The sequence below is a fragment of the Lathyrus oleraceus genome, chromosome 7 (assembly GCF_024323335.1).
Source record: "Lathyrus oleraceus cultivar Zhongwan6 chromosome 7, CAAS_Psat_ZW6_1.0, whole genome shotgun sequence".
Lineage (NCBI taxonomy): Eukaryota > Viridiplantae > Streptophyta > Magnoliopsida > Fabales > Fabaceae > Lathyrus > Lathyrus oleraceus.
Genome location: NC_066585.1, coordinates 320,747,514 through 320,769,541, shown reverse-complemented (window position 1 = coordinate 320,769,541; position 22,028 = coordinate 320,747,514). Strand labels below are relative to the sequence as shown.

General features: G+C 42.6%; 1 protein-coding gene across 1 annotated transcript in view; it reads right to left on the bottom strand.

Moving 5' to 3' along the window:
- The window catches only part of LOC127103620 (uncharacterized), a 28,817-nt gene extending 7,209 nt beyond the window's left edge, over positions 1 to 21,608 (bottom strand). The window contains exon 1 of the mRNA XM_051040869.1: positions 21,541 to 21,608. Coding sequence (XP_050896826.1) covers positions 21,541 to 21,608 — 68 coding nt within the window. The remainder of the gene's footprint in view (positions 1 to 21,540) is intronic.
- Between the last annotated feature and the right edge of the window lie 420 nt (positions 21,609 to 22,028).

Genomic DNA, 22,028 nt, shown 5'->3' with positions numbered 1-22,028 from the left:
AACATGCACACGTATAATTCCAAATTTCTGGGCATGGATGAAGATTAATTAGGGTTTGCAAGAACAGTATGAATGTTCATCACTTCCAAATCGAGTTTTCGAGAATTTTCCCAGAAATCCAAATTGAGTACACACAAATGATCAGCGCGGCATGGTAAACACGAATTCATCATCAATTTTCAGTAAAACATCACACACATCATGAATCGAGCACAAACAAGTTTTATCACCAAACTTCAAAACGACATAACTTCAGAAATAAGCAGCCATTTTCAAAAATAAAACATCACGAAGCTCAGCATGGAGAGATCTTTCTAAAGCATGTATCTATTTTAAGAAACAAGGAGGTCGAAATTTTACCAAAGTGGAAGAACAGCTGTGGTGCAGTTGTTGTCTGGTGGTAAATGCTTGAAACAGATGTGCCAATAGCTTCCAAAAGATGAATGGTTGAAGGATTTTGGTTCAACAACCCTTGAAATGGCTTAACTCAAAATCTGCCATTGATGGAGCTTAGCAAAACAGTGCTACTTTCCTTGCTTCCAGTTGTGATTTAAAGCTTCCAATGAGCTCAAGAATGATGGTATGTGATGTAGCAGCAAAAGCCAGATCGAGTGCTTTGAGTTTTTTGACAGAAAGTTCACAAATGGAAGAATGAGCAAAATGAGAGAAATGGATTTTTCTGTCTTGAATGTGTGGCTGCTGCTAGGGTTTTTCTCAGCAGAAAAAAGATGAATATATACTATGTTTAATGGTACTGAGCAAGCTTCATGAAAATATGGAATGGAGTTGGTAAAAGTGTACTTTTGTCCAATTTTCAAGCAAGTTGGCATGGGTGTATGTACTGCACGAATTTGGGCTTTCAAACATGACACAAACCACATTTCTGAACTATTTCAATTGGCCAAATGGTTTAAAAATGATTATTCTGAAAAGTCAAAATTCAACTCACTTGAAATTAATTAAGGCAAGTTCAAAAAGGCCATTTTGCATGGTGATGTTTTGGTGAATGATGATGACATATTTGGAAAGAGAGGATCAAATGTGACTTGTAGGAAAAAACCCCACCCAAATTGGCCAAATGGTTTGAGAGATATGGCCTTTTGAAGTTCAAGAATTTTTGAAAATGAATTGATCATAACTTGCCAACCATGCATGGGAATTGAGTGTTCTTGGACTTTTTGGAAATGGGAGAACAAGATCTTCAACTTTCATGTTGGGCAAAAATTCATTTGAAGCTTGTATCATGATGTAAGTTTGAGGATCAAGACTTTCCATTTTGGGCAGGTTTCAATTACAGGTCCAATTTCCATTTTTGGAAATTTCTGATCTGGCTTCAAATTCTTCCATGATGGTGTTTGACATGATATATGAGGCCTATATGGACATGAATAAGCTCTCTCAAACCAAATCCAACCCTCAAAACCATAAAATCAGACACAGTTGACTAAGTTTGACTTTTTAGGGTTTCTGACTGACTGTGCATTGACTGATGACTTCTGAACATCCAATCTTTGACCTAAACACTTCAAATGGATCCCCAAGTCATGTGAACATGTTGGACCAACCCTAGGGCCTTGGCTCCTTGAGAATTGTGCTTGCTTGCTTGACTGACTGATCTCCTGACCAGTTTGACCTAATTTCTTGATTGGCTTGCACTTGAGGCAAATGGGACAATGCAATGCTATGCAGTGGACCATGTTATGCTATGACCTAATATGAGAATGTATGTACAATGATAGGTGAAAATTTGAGGTGCTACAGCTGCCCCTATTCAATCAGCTGGGAACCCGAATGGATGAGAGCAACGGCTGTCAGACTTTCAGGGTAAACAGGGATTGAATACCAAGAACCGTAGAAATTTGCACTCTGCCGGATATGATACGAGAAGAACCACGTCATTTACTGATGACGCCTGCCATTGACAACTTCAGAAAGGCGAAACCATTTACCGATGGTTAGAAACTGGTAACTTGATATTTACCGATATCAACTTCAGCAAGACCATTTACCGATGGCTGCTGGGAAACAATTTCTAAAGTAAAAGGAAGCAAAACCATTTGCCGATGGTGGCTTCAAAGAAACTTGACATTTACCGATATCAACTTCAACTCGACCCTTTACCGATGGCTACTGCAACTGGGGATCCGATATTTACCGATATCGAAGAAAACGGGGCCATTTACCGATGGCGGATAAAACTGGGCATTCAATATTTACCGATATCGAAGCATACGGGGCCATTTACCGATGGCGTCTCCACTTGAGGAGGAACAAAATCTTTGTGGTGTAATCAGACAAGACGTTTACCGACGACTTCTGGGGATCTTGATTTTATCAACAAGGAAACAAAGCATGACCAGACATTTACCGATGACTGGGATGAGACTCGACGTTTACCGACATCGAAAGATGATGTTTACCGACATCCAAAAACGACCAGACATTTACCGATGACTGGGATGAGACTCGACGTTTACCGACATCGAAAGATGATGTTTACCGACACCCAAAAACGACCAGACATTTACCGATGACTGGGATGAGACTCGATGTTTACCGACATCGAAAGATGATGTTTACCGACATCCAAAACAAACGACCAGACATTTACCGATGACTGGGGAACACTTCACTAAGGGAAAAAACAATATTGCAACGGAAACCAGATAGGACATTTACCGATGACTCTACTGGGATCTCTAGCTGGGGATTATCAGACATTTACCGATGACTGCAGAAAAGACTCGATGTTTACCGACATCGAAAGATGATGCTTGCCGACATCAAAAAATGACCAGACATTTACCGATGACTGGGGAGAAAACCCGATGTTTACAGACACCGAAACAATGGTGTTTACCGACACCAAAAATGATGACCAGACATTTACTGATGACTGGGGAGAATACCCGATGTTTACAGACACCGAAACAATGGTGTTTACCGACACCAAACAAAGAAACACACGCGGGTGCTAGTATGACACTTACTGGTATCACAAGAACGACTTTTTAGATATGTCAGGGCAAGGTTGACCACTTGCTGGGGGTCTCACTGGGGAGAAACAAACTTTCTGTCACCAACGGGTGAGGTAATAAACCTCTGTGGGGATATCAATCCTGAATGCTGTCAAGAGCAACTGTAGCAGACTTGCTGTGCTGATGTTGAATGAAATGATCCGCCTCTGCCGGGGATACGGTCTGGTGAGGTTAACACATGAATGCATATGTTTGAATTTTTCTATGGCGTAATGCTCCATATTGAATGGGAATGCTACGCAGTTTGAGGATGCAATGATCACTAAAATGCAAAAATGCAAAAATGATGAAAAACTCCGGCTGGGGAGCCAAAACTGATCGGGTACTCCAACTCTGCGGGGAGACTCTGTAGGGAGAGCAACGACTTCTCACTCATGTTGGAGAATAGCACTGCTGCTGGGGAAGGTAAACTCCGCTGGGGATATCCTTCAGTCCACAGATAGGATAAATGTTGGAGATAAATTTCAATGAACCTGCCTCACTCGGGGAGGAAATCGGCAAATACAGGCCTGCTGGGGATAGGCAATCCTTAGATCTGTTGGGGAATAGAAGGCACTATCCACAGACGTCTCCGCAGGGGAACATAGCTCTGATAGCTTCCAAACTTGCTTGGGGAAAATATCTGCTGAGGAAACGTCCTCACAGATGCCAATCTGAAAAACAGCACAACAAAATGCCCCCAGGGGATACATGGACAAGATACGCTCAAGTGTCCTCAACATTCAAAATGATTTTCAAATGTTTTCTTTCTGCACATTATTGTGTAGCCTTCATGTTCTTATATGCAATGCTTATCAAAAATTCGGACATTTTTGCAAACAAAACAGTAAAAGTAAAAACCAAAGAGCTATTTATCTGAATAACGACTTTTATTGATTGAAAATGTGCCTGAAAAGGCAAATACATTGGGAAGCAATTCCTAGAAGAGGTAATTGCGCACAAAAGGAAAAATCTATCCTAATGGCAATGTGAACACGGCATCCACTATTTCCCAATTCTGTTATAACTCACAGATCATCAGTTTTCCTCCCAACTCCTCGCTTTCTGAGAAGAATGACTGGACGGATCACATCTTTCGAGATGGCAGACGACAAAGCTTGATGAAGTACAGACAACTCAGACTGTAGTCTTCGCTTTAATCCCTCTTTTGCCTGGATCGCCCTTTCGGGTTTTCAATCCACCGGGATACCCATTTTTGCCTAAGCCGCCCTTGCGGGTTTTCGACTTACCGGGTGTACAAATTCTTTTCATTTTATCTCTAATTTTTGCCCGAACCTTTTCTTTCTTTTTTTGGTTCGCCGGGATGCCCATTTTTGCCTGGACTCTTTTTTTTTTCTTGTCCAGCGGGTCAATTTATGCGAAGTATTTTTTGACTACATCTGAGTTAACAGGAGACGGAAAGTCTTCACCATCCATAGTTGTAAGCATCAAGGCTCCACCGGAGAATACCTTTTTCACAACATATGGACCTTCATAATTAGGAGGCCACTTGCCCCTGTTATCTGCACCGGGAGGGAGGATCCTCTTCAAAACTAGATCACCTATCTGATAGCTTCGAGGACGCACTTTCTGATCAAAGGCTCGCTTCATCCTTCGCTGATACAACTGTCCATGGCATACAGCTGCTAGCCGTCTCTCTTCGATAAGGCTCAACTCGTTAAACCTTGTTCGAATCCACTCGGCTTCGTCCAGCTTGACATCCAATAAAACTCTCAGAGAAGGAATCTCCACTTCAACAGGTAGGACAGCTTCCATACCATACACAAGGGAGTAAGGGGTTGCCCCGGTCGACGTACGTACTGAGGTACGGTACCCATGCAAAGCGAAAGGCAGCATCTCATGCCAATCCTTGTACGTAACGACCATCTTCTGCACAATCTTCTTGATATTCTTGTTCGCCGCTTCTACAGCACCATTCATCTTCGGTCTGTAAGGAGAAGAATTGTGATGTTCAATCTTGAAATCTTTACAAAGCTCTTTCATCATCTTGTTATTGAGATTCGAACCATTGTCAGTGATGATTCTCTCCGGAACTCCATAACGACAGATGATTTCTTTCTTGATGAACCGGGTAACCACTTGTTTGGTAACGTTAGCATAGGAAGCTGCTTCCACCCATTTGGTGAAATAGTCAATCGCTACCAAAATGAAGCGATGTCCATTCGAAGCAGTAGGCTCAATCTTCCCAATCATATCAATGCCCCACATGGCAAACGGCCAAGGCGAATTCATGACATTCAGAGGGCTTGGTGGTACATGCACCTTATCAGCATAATTTGACACTTATGGCACTTCCGAGCATACTTGAAACAATCGGATTCCATAGTCATCCAGTAATAACCCGCTCTCAACAATTTCTTAGCCATTGCATGTCCGCCGGCATGAGTACCGAAGGAACCTTCATGAACTTCCTGCATTAACATGTCCGCCTCGGGTCTGTCCACGCATCTGAGCAAGACCATGTCAAAGTTTCTCTTATACAGCACATCATCCTGATTCAAATAGAAGCTTCCAGCTAGCCTTCTCAGGGTTTTCTTGTCATTCTTCGACGCACCTTCAGGATACTCCTGAGTCTTGAGGAAGTTCTTGATGTCATAATACCACGGCTTCTCATCAATCACAACAGACTCGGCTGCAAACACATACGCAGGCCTCTCGAGTCGATTCACCGCAACATGTGGCACATGATTCCACCAATGAACTTTGATCATAGACGACAAAGTAGCCAAGGCATCAGCCATTTGATTCTCATCCCGGGGGACATGATACAACTTCACCTTCTTGAAGAACGTCAGTATTCTTCTGGTGTAATCTCTATACGGAATCAAATGCGGCTGATTCGTATTCCAATCTCCATTGACTTGATTGACCACTAGAGCGGAATCTCCAAATATATCAAGAGTTTTGATCCTCAGATCAATGGCTTCTTCTATCCCCATGATACAAGCCTCATACTCAGCTTCGTTGTTGGTGACGTCAAACGTCAATCTGGCAGAAAAAGGTATATGAGCACCTTTAGGATTGATCAATACTGCCCCAACACCGTTACCATTCATATTCACAGCCCCATCAAACATCAGTGTCCATTTGTCATCCGGATCCGGTCCTTCCTCGACAAGAGGCTCTTCGCAATCTTTCATCTTAAGATACATGATGTCTTCATCAGGGAATTCAAACATCATAGGCTGATAATCTTCAATCGGTTGCTCGGCGAGGTAGTCTGACAGAATACTACCTTTGATGGCCTTTTGTGACGTGTACTGAATATCATATTCTGTTAGAATCATCTGCCAACGAGCAACGCGTCCGGTGAGAGCCGGTTTCTCAAAGATGTACTTCACTGGATCCATCTTAGAAATCAATAAGGTAGTATGGTTCAACATATACTGCCTCAGTCGGCGAGCAGCCCAGGCCAAAGCACAGCAAGTTTTCTCGAGCAGTGAATATCTTGTTTCACAGTCGGTAAACTTTTTGCTAAGGTAGTATATGGCATGCTCTTTTCGACCAGACTCGTCATGCTGTCCCAATACACACCCCATCGAGTTCTCAGTCACTGACAGGTACATTATCAGAGGTCTCCCTGGAACTGGAGGTATAAGGATTGGAGGTTTCTGTAAATACTCTTTAATCTTGTCAAAAGCTTTCTGACAATCATCATTCCACTTGATCGCCTGATTCTTTCTGAGCAGTTTGAAAATTGGTTCACACGTGGCAGTTAGGTGAGATATGAACCTTGCAATGTAGTTCAATCTCCCTAAAAACCCACGGACTTGCTTCTCCGTTTTCGGTTCAGGCATCTCTTGAATAGCTTTGACTTTTGCTGGATCAACCTCAATCCCTTTCTCACTGACAATGAAGCCTAAAAGCTTCCCTGATCTCACCCCAAACGTACACTTGTTCGGATTCAACCTCAGCTTGAACTTTCTCAACCGGTCAAACAGCTTCTGCAAATTAACCAGGTGCTCCTCTTCTGTCTGCGACTTCGCAATCATATCATCTACGTACACTTCAATTTCTTTGTGCATCATGTCATGAAAAAGAGTCGTCATTGCCCTCTGATAGGTAGCACCAGCATTCTTTAGCCCAAATGGCATCACCTTATAGCAGAACGTGCCCCAAGGTGTAATGAATGTCGTCTTTTCCATGTCCTCTGGCGCCATCTTGATCTGATTATATCCAGAGAAACCATCCATGAAAGAGAATACCGAGGATTGAGCCGTATTATCAACCAATACATCAATGTGAGGTAATGGGAAATCATCTTTCGGACTCGCTCTATTCAAATCCCGGTAATCGACACACATTCTGACTTTGCCATCCTTCTTCGGCACAGGAACGATGTTGGCCACCCATGGGGGATAACTTGTAACAGCCAAAAAACCCGCATCCCACTGCTTCTGAACCTCTTCCTTGATCTTAGTTGCCATGTCAGGACTCGTTCTACGAAGCTTCTGCTTGACCGAAGGACATCCTTCTCTAAGAGGTAATCGATGCACCACAATGTCTGTATCTAACCCAGGCATATCTTGATATGACCAGGCGAATATCTCCACATATTCTCTCAGCATCTCAATCAGCCTCCTCTTGACAGAGTCCTCTAAAGCAGCCCCAATCTTGATTTCTCTTTTGGCGTCCTCAGTACCCAAATTAACAACCTCCAACTCCTCCTGATGAGGTTGGATGACCCTTTCCTCCTGCCTCAGCAATCTGACCAATTCTGCAGGGAGTTCACAGTCTTCCTCACTCTCCTCTTCAGCTTGGTAGATGGGATTGTCGAAATCATACTGAGCCATAACAGAACTGTTCATAGTGAATGCCATAAGATCGCTTCTGCATGTTTAATGCTTTGTTTTAGAAAAAGAGTTCAATAAAGTCACAAAAAAAAAAACATTGCCATTTTTATTGTTTTTGAAAAAGGATGAAAACAAAAATAGAAAGACAGGGATCACAAAGTTTGATTTCAAAAAATGTCCTTCATTAATGATAATCATTAAAACATGATGAGGCCCTACAATGAATCACTACGCCTTGGGCAGATCGTAGGATTTTCATGCAAAATGAAAAAACAACAGAAAATTACTCTGTCAGAAGAGTAACTTGAACCACTTCTTCAGCCGTCCAGTTGTTGATAGACCCCCCTGGTGCACACGGGCGAACCCAGTTGTCCAAATCACAATCACTGTCACAGTCTTCACTACCGGTTGCAGAGACGTCGCCATGATTCATCAGCCCAGCGCTGGTAAAGGTACTCGGACCCGCTTGACCATTCTGCTCTGCTTGGAGAGGCTCATAACCAACGCCAAATTTGTCTTCTTTGACAGGCAAGTCCACCATCTTGCCCCAGCCTTCAGCTTTGCCAGAATCAACAACCTCCTTAGCCTGCTTGTAAGAAGTAATTGAAGCACCTGGCTTCCTCTGCTCAGCGTACGCCACTTTCTCAAGAGCCACAGTCTCAAACGCCTGGCATAAGGTTTCGTGGATCTCGCCATCCACCTCAACATACTTGAACGAGGATAGATGACTCACCAGAATCTCTTCTTCACCGCACACAGTCACAATCTGACCGTTCCAGACATACTTGAGCTTTTGATGGAGAGTCGACGAGACTGCCCCTGCTGCATGAATCCATGGACGCCCCAATAAACAACTATAGGCGGGCTGGATGTCCATAACATAGAAGATGATATCGAATACCTCAGGACCTATCTTCACAGGCAAGGTAACTTCCCCACACACAGAACGTTTGGAGCCGTCGAAAGCACGAACGATCAGGTCACTGGGAGTAAGCACAAACCCTTCCACATCAATCTTCTTCAGAATCTGCTTAGGCAGCACATTCAGCGACGACCCGGTGTCTACCAATACGTGAGACAACACTGCCCCCTTGCACTCCATGGTGATGTGCAAGGCTTTGTTATGGTTTCGCCCTTCAGGCGGTAAGTCCAGGTTGGTGAATCCTACACCATGCCTGGTGCTCACATTGGCCATCACACCCTCCAGTTGATTGACAGAAATCTCCTGAGGCACGTAAGCCAGATTCAACATCTTCAGCAAGGCATTACGGTGTGCCTCAGAGCACAACAACAGTGAAAGTATAGAAATCTTGGACGGAGTTTGATTCAACTGATCTACAATCTTGTAGTCACTCTTCTTGATTATCTTCATAAACTCCTCCACGTCCTTCTCAAATGACCCCTCGGGCGCTTCCTTCTGGACAGGTTCTTCCTCAACCACAGCTTGCTTACCCTTTGCTTTGGCGAGAGCCTCAGCATTATTGTCCCTCAAAGGCTGCGGTGCGAACAGACGACCGCTTCTGGTAAAACCTCCTGGACCCCCTACATTATCCACAGCCGGACCAACAGTTGCAGGAACTCTATTCGGTAAACCAATTGTCACTGGAGTTTGATTCACTGGTCTCGTCTGACTTTCAGCCCTTCTGTTACTGCGGTGAGCATTATCATACTTCCACGGCACGGCTCTACTATTCTCAACAGCCCTTCTTCCAGACGCGGCGATAGTAGTTGGAGCACTGATGGTTACAGGCACGGAAATGGTAACTGGGGTACCATTTGTTGCAGGTGCACTAACGACCCTTTGTCCACGTCCTTCAGACGGTTTAAAGTAAATGGTGATAGTTGACACTGTTCCACGATCTTTTACAGCCCTACTGAATTGCAAACAACCCTCATCCATCATACCCTGGATACCGGCCCTTAACTGGTCGCAACCATTCTCAGATTCTGCACAGCCCAAACAATCCTCATCACAGCCCGAGTAGACACCCCCATTCAGCAGACGGCCCTTCACAACTAGCAGAGAAGTCTGAACATCATCAACATTAACAACCAGATCTTCAGCTTCTTTCCCCTCAATATTGTTCACTCTATGCCCACCATGCTGAGGCATAGGGTTGTTTACGACGTTAGGCACTGGAGCGAAGTTGATCGCCTTGGCATCGATCAAATCTTGGACCTTGTGCTGGAGAGCCCGACACTTCTCAGTATGATGCCCTGGTGCCCCAGAGTGAAAGTCACAACGGACGTTGGCGTCGTACCCAGGAGGCAATACTGTAGGCGGAGCCATTGTACGCAACTCAACCATCCCCAACCTGAGTAGTTCGGGCAGCAGTTCGGCGTACGACATGGGTAGCGAATCAAAACGTCGATCAGGCATCCTTTGTCTGGGCTGATACGGACGTTGCTGTTGTTGTTGTTGTTGCGGTTGTTGAACTCTTTGTTGTTGTTGTTGACGAGGTTGAGGTGCCGGAATGGTCACTGCAGCAACCTGACAGCGTTGACTTCTGTTCTGATCTCTGCGGTGTTGAACAGCATTAGTTTCACCCTCTCTTCGACGAGGTGCCCCAGCAAACGGCTTCTTAGAAGAAGAGGAACCAGCATCTTGGATCTTCCCAGTTTTAATCAAGCTCTCAGTCCTCTCTCCACAAATGACAACATCAGAAAAACTACCGAATGGGCAGCTCCCCATCCGGTCCATAAACACACCCTGAAGAGTACCGATAAACATATCTGTCAACTCCCTCTCCAGCATAGGGGGTTGAACTCTAGCAGCCAGTTCACGCCACCTCTGGGCGTACTCCTTGAAGCTCTTTCCGGATTTCTGACATAGACTCTGCAGCTGAGTCCGGCTAGGCGCCATGTCCATGTTATGTTTATATTGCCTCAAGAAGGCCTCACCCAGATCCCTCCAGCATCGGATCGAATCTCTCTTTAATTCCATGTACCAGTCCAAAGAAGCCCCAGATAGACTATCTTGGAAAAAATACATCCACATCTTTTCATCATCGGTATACGCAGAGATTTTTCGATAATAAGCCTGCACATGGGTGCGAGGGCAAGAAGTACCGTTGTATTTATCGAAGGACGGTGCTTTGAACTTGTAAGGGATTCTCAAACCTTCCACCAACCCCATATTGGTAACATCAAAACCGAGAGAATTCTGACATTCCATAGCTCTAATTTTCTCAGCAAGGGCATCAACTTTACGATCCCTCTCATCAACCCTTCCCAGAACGTCTTCGTCTTCACTGAGCAGAGTGAACATATCCTCTTGTCTGTCAACAATCGGAGCAGGATTACGGGCCGGGGCACGGACTGCTCTGGCATTAGCGGCATCTGGAGCAATAGGTTGACCGTTGATTCGAATTCCCCCAACTCATCACCTACAGCATAGTTGTTGATGGGTACAGCAGCAGCAACATTATTATCATTGACCGGGCCTCCCTCTGGCGGAGCATGGTTGACCGGTGGAATTGCAGCCTCTTGTCTCTGAACCATGGCTCGAAGTTCTTCTTGACCTTGTGCAACCCCTTGCATCATATTCATAAACTGGGCCATGTTAGCCTTCATCTCAGCCAACTCAGCTTGAACTTGATCCATACCTCTCTGTTGATTCAGTCTTGTTGAGTAGCGGTGCGGACGTTGATCAGCTATCCTGCCTGAACAGGAACCAAGAGTGAGAAGTCACGACCAAGAACACCTGTTATGCAAAATGATATGAGTATGGTGCTAATGATGCGTATGATGCACATGATATGTTCATTTCTCAGGCATTCAAAGAGCCTGAGTCATCCTCAAAAGATGGCAACCTGCAGCAAGAACAACACAGAAGCACAGAAACAACATACACAAGAGTGATGAGTACAAGGTGAAACCAACAACCCATCTATATGAGTAACAGGATCATACAACAAAGTCGACAAAGAAAATCCAAACAATCGGAGTACAACAATGAATCCCATCCAACAAGCCTGGAGGTGATTCTCAACATACATATCAAAGATACAAGCTAAGACAAACGGCCTCCCGGAATGAGAGTCTTCAAGTACTGACACTGGTCTATCAACAGGTCACATTCTGAACATTCTGGCAAAAGAGTGATCTTCTCCTTCAGTTGTCGTCTAAGCTCTACCACTTCTCCTCCAAGGTGGTTCTCTGATGCCTGTCTCAAGTCTACTTCCTTCTTCAACTGGATGTCTTTATCTCTGAGTTGCTTCTCCAAGTCTCTGATCTTCTTCTGATAGCTGGCCTCAACCCTCTGCAGCCTCAAGCACTCCCGGTGTTCTGCATCTAACATGCTCTCCATCTCCTCGTAGGATCTCTTCTTGCTTCTCAGTCTGCTAGCATCTTCTTCTCGCACTCCTCTGAGTTGATGAGCCAAATTCAACCTATCAGCTTTGGCTTTGTACAGCTCCATCTGGGTATCTTGCTCCTTCTCTCTCAAACGGCGATTCTCCATCAAGGCTTGCTTGTAGTGCTCCGCAGGCACACTCTCAGCAAGGATCAAAGGTGGTTGCTCCTGCAACGGCTCCATCCTATCGTAGGGTAACAACAAAATTTCTACTCTCTCCTTGACCCAATCAGTGTAATCAGGCATAGCAACGGCAAACTTCTTCCCTAAGACAGATCCATCCTTCACACCAATAGACTTCCAAGCTCTCCCTATCTGCTCCAATCTAGCCGGGTCACTCTGCTTCTCAAAATACACACTTTCTGCTACCTCAGCCTCAAGTGGTCTTCCCTTCATCACAAACCCCAACTGGCGGAGAGAAAGAACCGGGTTGTAATTGATGCAACCCCTAGTCCCTACGAGTGGCACATTACGGAATCCTCCACAGCTCATAATGACGTTACGCACATCCATCCGGTAAGATTGCCACCTGATATCATAGGAGGTAAGAGACATAACCCTCTGAGTCCACTTATGCGTGCTCTGAGCATCCACAAAAGGTCCACTGACTGGCAGGAGAGACAAGAACCATCTGAGCAAAAGCGGGAGACAACACCTGATAGCCCCACCCTTACCATGCCTACTGTGAATAGCATAGTAAGTGTCAGCCAACAGAGTAGGAACTGGATTTCCTCCAATGAAAATACTGACTGCAGCATAGTCAACAAAATTGGCATACTCGGAAACAGGACGATCCCATAGATCATGACGGCCAACTGAGCATGAAAGGCTTCCCAACTTCCCTTCTCTGCTTCTTCTCTAGCTACCCTCAACAGAAACTTCAAAGGCAATCCTACAACATCCCCACTGGACTTCCAACTATCACTGACTTCCTTGATACCCAAATGGAGAGCTCTGGCAACAACTCTGAAATCAACCTCCTTGGGCACATCCAAGAAAGGAACCTGATACCGGACCGGGACACTCAGCAGAATGGAGTACTCCTCAAGAGTAGGCGCCAACTGATAATCTTGAAAGGTGAAACAATGAAGCTCTGGGTCGTAGAACTGTAGAAGAGTCTGCAACAGCACCGGATCGACTACCATCTTCAACAGTGTCAGAATATCTCCATACTGGTCAACAAACCCCTTCTGGTTACCACTGGTCATAAGGTTGCTCAACTCAATCAGAGACGTCAAAGGTTCACGGTGAAAGCTGTAGGAACAAGTCTTCCGCTTCAACTCTGGGACTGTTGCCATCTCTATCAGTGAACAAGCTCTGGAATGTACCTGAGAAATGATATGCATGCAGGGATTAGTTTTTTTTTCTTTTCTTTTTTTTTCTCTTTTTTTTTGTATCTTTTTTATTGCGTTTCTTTTGAAAAATAAATATGCTATGATGCAAATGATGCAGACTGGACTGGTTGGCTGTGTCTCTCAGAACACAGGATCAAAGCTTCGGCTTGAACTCGGAACCACAAATTCATCTGAAACCCAAAGTCATCTGAGTCCCCAAAATTCTGAACCAATAGTCACCAACAGGATCACAAGTCACCAACAAGTCACCAACAAGTCACCAACTGGTACCTGTAATAATGATCATTCCCTCCCCACTCACGGGTGTCATCTAGGCCAGGGTAAGGTCGAGAGAAACGCAGAACATCATCATATACACACCCGAAGTATGTAACGATAATATCCCACCAGGGTCTGAACTGCTCGTGATATCAATGTTCCGCTAAGTGGCGCAATACCACCCGCTTCCCATGAATCACTCTATTCCTAAGTATCCTAGATTTCACTCATGGCCTGGGTATTGGGCCTTTTACCTCATGTAACTCCCACCCCAACAGAGAGAAACAGACAACCAGCCAGGTGAACAGATGAATATGAATGCAAACATTAATGCAAACAATAAATGCAAACAGTAAATGCAAATATATACAAATGAATGCAATAAATAACAGCACAAAGCAACCAAAGCCCTAACCTAGAGAGCGCTAGGAGAGACTCGCTTAGGGAAGATGGACCAGCATAGGTCAACTTCTATTAATTCCCCAGCAGAGTCGCCAGCTGTCGCATCACGCGAAAAACCGGCGGGAAAACAAGAACAACAGAGCCGCCACCGTGCGTTATTTATCCCAAAAGAGGGAAAGGAAACGCTCGAAGTAAACCTGGAAAGAACATGGTCTCGCGACCAAAGAGAATGGGATCGGGAGTCGGTTATGCGAAGGGAAGGTATTAGCACCCCTACGCATCCGTCGTACTCGACGGGATCCACGCACAATAGGAAGGAAAATGGTTGCTAAAACGCTGCTCACACACACACACACACTGGCTGAAGGAGACACAAGAAAACAGACAAGACTGACTCGGCAGGATGTCGCATCCTGGGCCTACTTAGTCTATCAGGCATAGACATCAGAGTCGAAGTAGTTCGGACTGGGGAAACGACACATGCTCGCTAGGATGTCGCATCCTATGCATACATATCTTCTTGGACGAAGAAGAATCAGAGCATTCGTAGCTCGGCTGACACGCACGCAAACAAACAAAGGCAAAGGCAAACGTGGAGCCCGAATGCCAATCACTGGGCTTACATCAGCATCCGAACCAACAAACCCACACTGGAACCCAAATGCCACTCGATGAACTTACATCAGCTTCCAAGCATACAACAAGACAAAACAAAGACACAGGCGCCCGGAGAGATCTGCTCATCTCCTGCCTACGTACCTCATCTGGTATGAGGATCAGGGCGACGTAGTTCCCCTACGCAGGGATAAAGGACTAGCCTAACCAGATAACAGAGGGAGACACAACACTAGGGAGACTACGACTCGAGCCTAGATGTTGTCATGCAAATTCATCCCTAAGTTAAGGTTTCTAGCTAACTTGCACAGGAAGCAAGCCTATCCTAAACATGACTTGCACAGGAAGCAAGCCACACACACACTTAACTTGCACAGGAAGCAAGCCAAGCAAAACCTAACTTGCACAGGAAGCAAGTCTAAACTAACCCTAACTTGCACAGGAAGCAAGTCAAACAAACATACAAGCACAAGTAGCACACACTATATGCAAGCAAGGGGCTCAAACAAGGCTAGGTTTTAGTCGAGGGGTCATATCAACCTCAACAAACAAACCTCTGGAACTGGGTGAATGTTGCTCTTAACCTTGCCATTGAGGGGCTAAGGTGAAGCAGATGAAAGGTGAGTGAAGATAAGACTTCACAGCTCTTATCCCTGGCCTGGGAGAGCTTAAGACAAGAATGTGTGGGTTCAGAAAGGGGGAACCCTTCTACACATTTGACACTGACTCAACTGTACAATTGTACAAGATCTTGGGTTTGTATCTGCAATGCATCAACACAGTGGTGTGAGCAAAGCAGATGACACACAGAATAGCAGGGGATAGGTTGCTTATCCCTTGGGTTCTGCCAATTGCCTCTTCACTTAGGAGGTCTTTGACTATGTACAAGGACAAATTAAACAATCACAAACATTGCCTCTTAAGGAGGACTTCAGACAGTTGCCTGGCCAAGTAACAGGCCAGGTCTTCCAGACTACATGAAGATTAGAAATATACCTCAATGCAAATTGCTTATATAAGCAAAGCAAAGCAAAAGTTCACAAGGAACTAAGCAACTAAAAGCACCTGAAATAGTCAAGCAGATGTTAGTATGCAACTCAAATCAAAGCAAAAGGAAACAGACATTAACAGTTAGTCAGAAGCAAATGAATGTGCAAGGCACAAGGCTTAAGGCTTAAGAGCCAAGCCACCTACAAAACAAAGAGGTTAGCTCATGATAATCAAATGAACTCAATCAAGTTGTAATGATCTCTTTGAAGCATTTGTAGCTTAACCTGAAAACATGAACTCAAACATAAGCCATAGGACCACTAGGACAAGCCTAGGGTCAAAAATGAATGAGAAAGTCAAAACAGCAAGCAATGTCCAATCAAGATCAAATTCAAACATTTAGGAAGCAAACCCAATTGGTTTCATGTTTATATCATGCATCATCATCATTTCATAAGCAAAAGAAGTCAAAGCATAGCAAATGAGAGCTCATAGAAGTCAACAGCAAGACTTAGCTCAAAAGCAATCTTAAACATTTCCAAAAATCACCAAATAAATCATGACCAATCACAACCCACAGCATGGTAAGCATGTCAAATTTCATCTCATTTGGACAAGTGGAAGGCAGTCAATAAAAATCAGAAAGGCAAAGCAATTTTGAACATGCTTAAGGAAGTCAACCAAACATGCATCAACTTGAAAAATTCATAAATCAGTGATGGTGTATGATAAATGAATGGGACTAAAACCATGGCAAAGATGAGGATGTCTAGTTATCTCATGTAAAATTTCAAGTCCATCTAATAAAGTATGAGAATTTCACAAATGAAATGGCAACATGTATCACACAAAGTCAACATTTTGGTCAAACAGGGGAGAAAACCTCAAACAATTAGGAAATGCCTCAAATAATTCCAGGAAAATTCACATGTAAACTAGACATACAAGAGTACATTCATGCAAAAATTCAAACCAATTTGAGTTCAAGAAGCATGGTAATGAAAATCATGAAGTTGGACATCAATGGTGTGACACAAATTGTCACACCCTAATTCAAAAAATCATAACTCACAAACCAGCAATGATAAATTCACAAACTCTACACCAAAATCACCATGAATGTGTCTAGTTTAAGCACAAAAAATTTGGGAGCCATTGGATAAAGTATCACAATTTCACAAATGTTTTGGCAAAGTGTACAAAATATGAGCACATGTCACAAACCCTAATACCAATTAAAATCCATTGATCACAAAATTCTGGGAAAATCATGATAAAAAAGTAGAGATCATGATGAAGATAATGCAAAAATTCCCACTAAATTTGGATTTGAAATGAATGAAATATGAATTTTGCAAGATTGATGATCAAATGAAATGAAAATAAGAAAAATAAATGAATTAATTTGGATTAATTAATGACCGGATGGCAAAGTTGTAATATTGAACTTCATTAAACCAAACGATGTCGTTTAGGCGCGGCCAGGGAAATGTTTTAATTGGTGCATGCATCTACAGTGAACATGCACACGTATAATTCCAAATTTCTGGGCATGGATGAAGATTAATTAGGGTTTGCAAGAACAGTATGAATGTTCATCACTTCCAAATCGAGTTTTCGAGAATTTTCCCAGAAATCCAAATTGAGTACACACAAATGATCAGCACGGCATGGTAAACACGAATTCATCATCAATTTTCAGTAAAACATCACACACATCATGAATCGAGCACAAACAAGTTTTATCACCAAACTTCAAAACGACATAACTTCAGAAATAAGCAGCCATTTTCAAAAATAAAAACATCACGAAGCTCAGCATGGAGAGATCTTTCTAAAGCATGTATCTATTTTAAGAAACAAGGAGGTCGAAATTTTACCAAAGTGGAAGAACAGCTGTGGTGCAGTTGTTGTCTGGTGGTAAATGCTTGAAACAGATGTGCCAATAGCTTCCAAAAGATGAATGGTTGAAGGATTTTGGTTCAACAACCCTTGAAATGGCTTAACTCAAAATCTGCCATTGATGGAGCTTAGCAAAACAGTGCTACTTTCCTTGCTTCCAGTTGTGATTTAAAGCTTCCAATGAGCTCAAGAATGATGGTATGTGATGTAGCAGCAAAAGCCAGATCGAGTGCTTTGAGTTTTTTGACAGAAAGTTCACAAATGGAAGAATGAGCAAAATGAGAGAAATGGATTTTTCTGTCTTGAATGTGTGGCTGCTGCTAGGGTTTTTCTCAGCAGAAAAAAGATGAATATATACTATGTTTAATGGTACTGAGCAAGCTTCATGAAAATATGGAATGGAGTTGGTAAAAGTGTACTTTTGTCCAATTTTCAAGCAAGTTGGCATGGGTGTATGTACTGCACGAATTTGGGCTTTCAAACATGACACAAACCACATTTCTGAACTATTTCAATTGGCCAAATGGTTTAAAAATGATTATTCTGAAAAGTCAAAATTCAACTCACTTGAAATTAATTAAGGCAAGTTCAAAAAGGCCATTTTGCATGGTGATGTTTTGGTGAATGATGATGACATATTTGGAAAGAGAGGATCAAATGTGACTTGTAGGAAAAAACCCCACCCAAATTGGCCAAATGGTTTGAGAGATATGGCCTTTTGAAGTTCAAGAATTTTTGAAAATGAATTGATCATAACTTGCCAACCATGCATGGGAATTGAGTGTTCTTGGACTTTTTGGAAATGGGAGAACAAGATCTTCAACTTTCATGTTGGGCAAAAATTCATTTGAAGCTTGTATCATGATGTAAGTTTGAGGATCAAGACTTTCCATTTTGGGCAGGTTTCAATTACAGGTCTAGTTTCCATTTTTGGAAATTTCTGATCTGGCTTCAAATTCTTCCATGATGGTGTTTGACATGATATATGAGGCCTATATGGACATGAATAAGCTCTCTCAAACCAAATCCAACCCTCAAAACCATAAAATCAGACACAGTTGACTAAGTTTGACTTTTTAGGGTTTCTGACTGACTGTGCATTGACTGATGACTTCTGAACATCCAATCTTTGACCTAAACACTTCAAATGGATCCCCAAGTCATGTGAACATGTTGGACCAACCCTAGGGCCTTGGCTCCTTGAGAATTGTGCTTGCTTGCTTGACTGACTGATCTCCTGACCAGTTTGACCTAATTTCTTGATTGGCTTGCACTTGAGGCAAATGGGACAATGCAATGCTATGCAGTGGACCATGTTATGCTATGACCTAATATGAGAATGTATGTACAATGATAGGTGCAAATTTGAGGTGCTACAGGGTGGTCGACCCTGAAGTAGTACCCCGAGATAACATGGTCCCTTTTTTTTTACTCTTCCTCCAGAAGAGGACTTTGATCTTGGTCCATGTCCTTTTTTGTTTTGGTAGTAAGGTATCGAGAATGATCCTAAAAAATCATGGGAGCATCCCGAAAAGGCTGGCCAAGTCCAGGAGTGATCGAGGAAGCCTCAACGGTAATATGCATTGTAGGACCAACGAGAGGAGGAATGACGACCCGGGTCGGAGGAGCAAATTTAACACCCTGAACCTCCCGATGTTTGGAAATAAAATAAAACTTATGTAGAGCATCAATTATATTTAAAAATATTAAATACCCATGTTAAAAAAGATGGAATGACTCCACCTTCACCAAAAGTCTCTTTCCTATCTAGGCTACTGACTACCTCCACAATGATGTAGGTATCAATATTCTGCTTTCTCTAAAGGGAAGACTTCACTTCAGTAGGGAAAACCCCCTTCTCATAGCCAAGACCCTAGGAATGAGTCTCCAAATCTCTCTTCATCATAACGTCTTCAGGGATAAGGGAATCCAATTGGACGACAGAAAAATAAGGTTTACGATGGAAATAGACCCAAGCCTAATATTCCTCCCCAATGTATCTCCTTATCCACGTATGCCCTAGGGATTCAACTGGTTCTTCATTTTATTCCTTATCTGAATTCATTTTTGTTTCAGGTTGAACTCCCAGATTATGTGCTCAATTGTCTAGCCTCAGCGCGCTCATCAGAATATTTACTTAAAAATAAGCAACAAACACATCAAAACTACAAGAGAGAGCACATATTGTGTTATAAGCTGAAACTTGGAGAAACATATATAATACAATAAAACATAAATAAAATGATAAATCTACTAGATTTAAATAAGAGATTAGGCTGTATAATAACTCACAAAATGTGGGTTATCACACTCCCAACTTGAATCATTACTTGTCCTCAGGTGATGCGATAGATAACGACATAAATACTAAACCATCCAACAACCACCCTTACTAATAGTCTTAACTCATAATTAACTCAGATTTCAACTCAGAGGGTTGTTTTCAAAAATTGGCACAACTCATCGTTGTTGCCAATCTAGAGTGTGTGTATGCTGTGTTGTACTGATGTTACCAGTCATGCCACTACTCTTCAATTAAGATAGCTAACCTAAATTAAACTTTGGTTTCCTGATCCTATGGTTCAAGAGTTTATCTTTCATCTTTAGAAGAGGGGGTTTTTAACTGCCCTATTCTAGACTTTTTTGTTCACTGAATATTTAGGATTACACATGCATTTATTTTTTATTCATAATTTTGCTAGATGCTCCACCTTTTTAGCTGGTGAAGACATCTATTGTTTCTCCAGTTTTGGCCACAAGAACTTGTTCCTCCAGTTTCTGGCACAAGAACTTATTTTGAAGTGCTCATTGGCTTACTCCATTTACACACTTTGGTGTGTTTATTGGAATATGTAGTGTATTCTATGTGCTAAGTCTTTAAACAACATTGTGAGCCCCCCCCCCCCTAAGTAAATCCTATAATGAGCTCTTATTCCATATTTTAAAGAAATTCAAATTTTTCAAAAGGCTATCTACTTTTTTGACTACTAGAGGTGTGACATGGGTTATTAGTAACACAAAGAGGTGCATTGATCAACAATCAAGACCTTATTTCCAACATTGTCACAGTCCAAATGATCTTATTCTAAGTCTTTACAATTCATTGTTATTTACAAGGGTTATGGTTAGTTATGTTTTTTTAACAACATAAAACAAGTTACTCTACTAAAAATAAACAAAACCATAATTTCATTAATTTCAAGGAAATGGGACTAACAAACTAATATACTGACAGAAAAAAGGAAAAAAACATAAACATAACTAAGACCTAAAGATGATTAGATGATAGTGAATTTTTGGTAAACAAAAGTCATGACAGTGGCTGCCAGACCGCAAAATATAGAGTAAGGACAGGGTCCTCACTGTCATTTGGTGAGCAATGGCATGCCACGACTTGTCAACCAGTAGGGACAAGAGAAAATACCCGCTAGGCTATAAGCCTATTGCTTTTCCCCACTGCTTGATCTTTCTTCTTCTTTTTCCTTGCCTCTTTCTTTTGGTCAACATCCTACATAATTGTTTTTACTATAGCTTTGGGTGCCTCTGTGACATCTTATGTCCTTACATATGTCATCACCTCGTTCTACTTTGCAGGGCTTCCTTTGAATATCGACTTGTGCTTTGCATGAGTCTTTTGCTACTGGGTTGATTTGGTTGGCACAAATGAGCACTTATATGGTTTCAATTTTTTCTAGAGCGACCACAGGGGTCATGTCAACACTTGCCTCAGTTTTAAATTCTGCATCAGACTCATATTTGTGTGAGTCTTTAGCAAAATCCTCAGCCTCATCAGCCAATACCTATTCTTGGATGCTTTTCTACTCGGTCTCTACCTCATTGTTGACATTTTCACTTTATCAGCATCTAGTTGATCTTCTTCAACAGCTTCCTTCTTGTCCATGGATGCTTGTTTTATCAACTCATTCAGGGTTCTTTCGTCCTCATCAGACATCTCTTCTTCAACTTTTTATTTGGGTCCACACTTTTATCAACATTGTCTTTTAGGGACACTTAGTAGTCATCACTTTCTTATGCTTTTTGTCCTTCCTAGTCTTCTCCTTGGGTTTTTCTTGGCTGTCATCTTTGGGCATGCCATAAGATGACGCTACATGCTTCCCAGATTCCATTGTCTTCTTTTTCTTTTTATACTTCTTTTTCTCACTCTTCTTCCCTTCATCATCCTTAATCTTTTCCTCATTTTCTACTTCTAATTCCCCTATAATGTGATATGGGAAACATGCATTTCCATCTCCTCTCCATAACTCCAGTCATTAATCTTCTTCTGCCATTCAAACTTGGCCTTAGACTTGTAAAAATCATG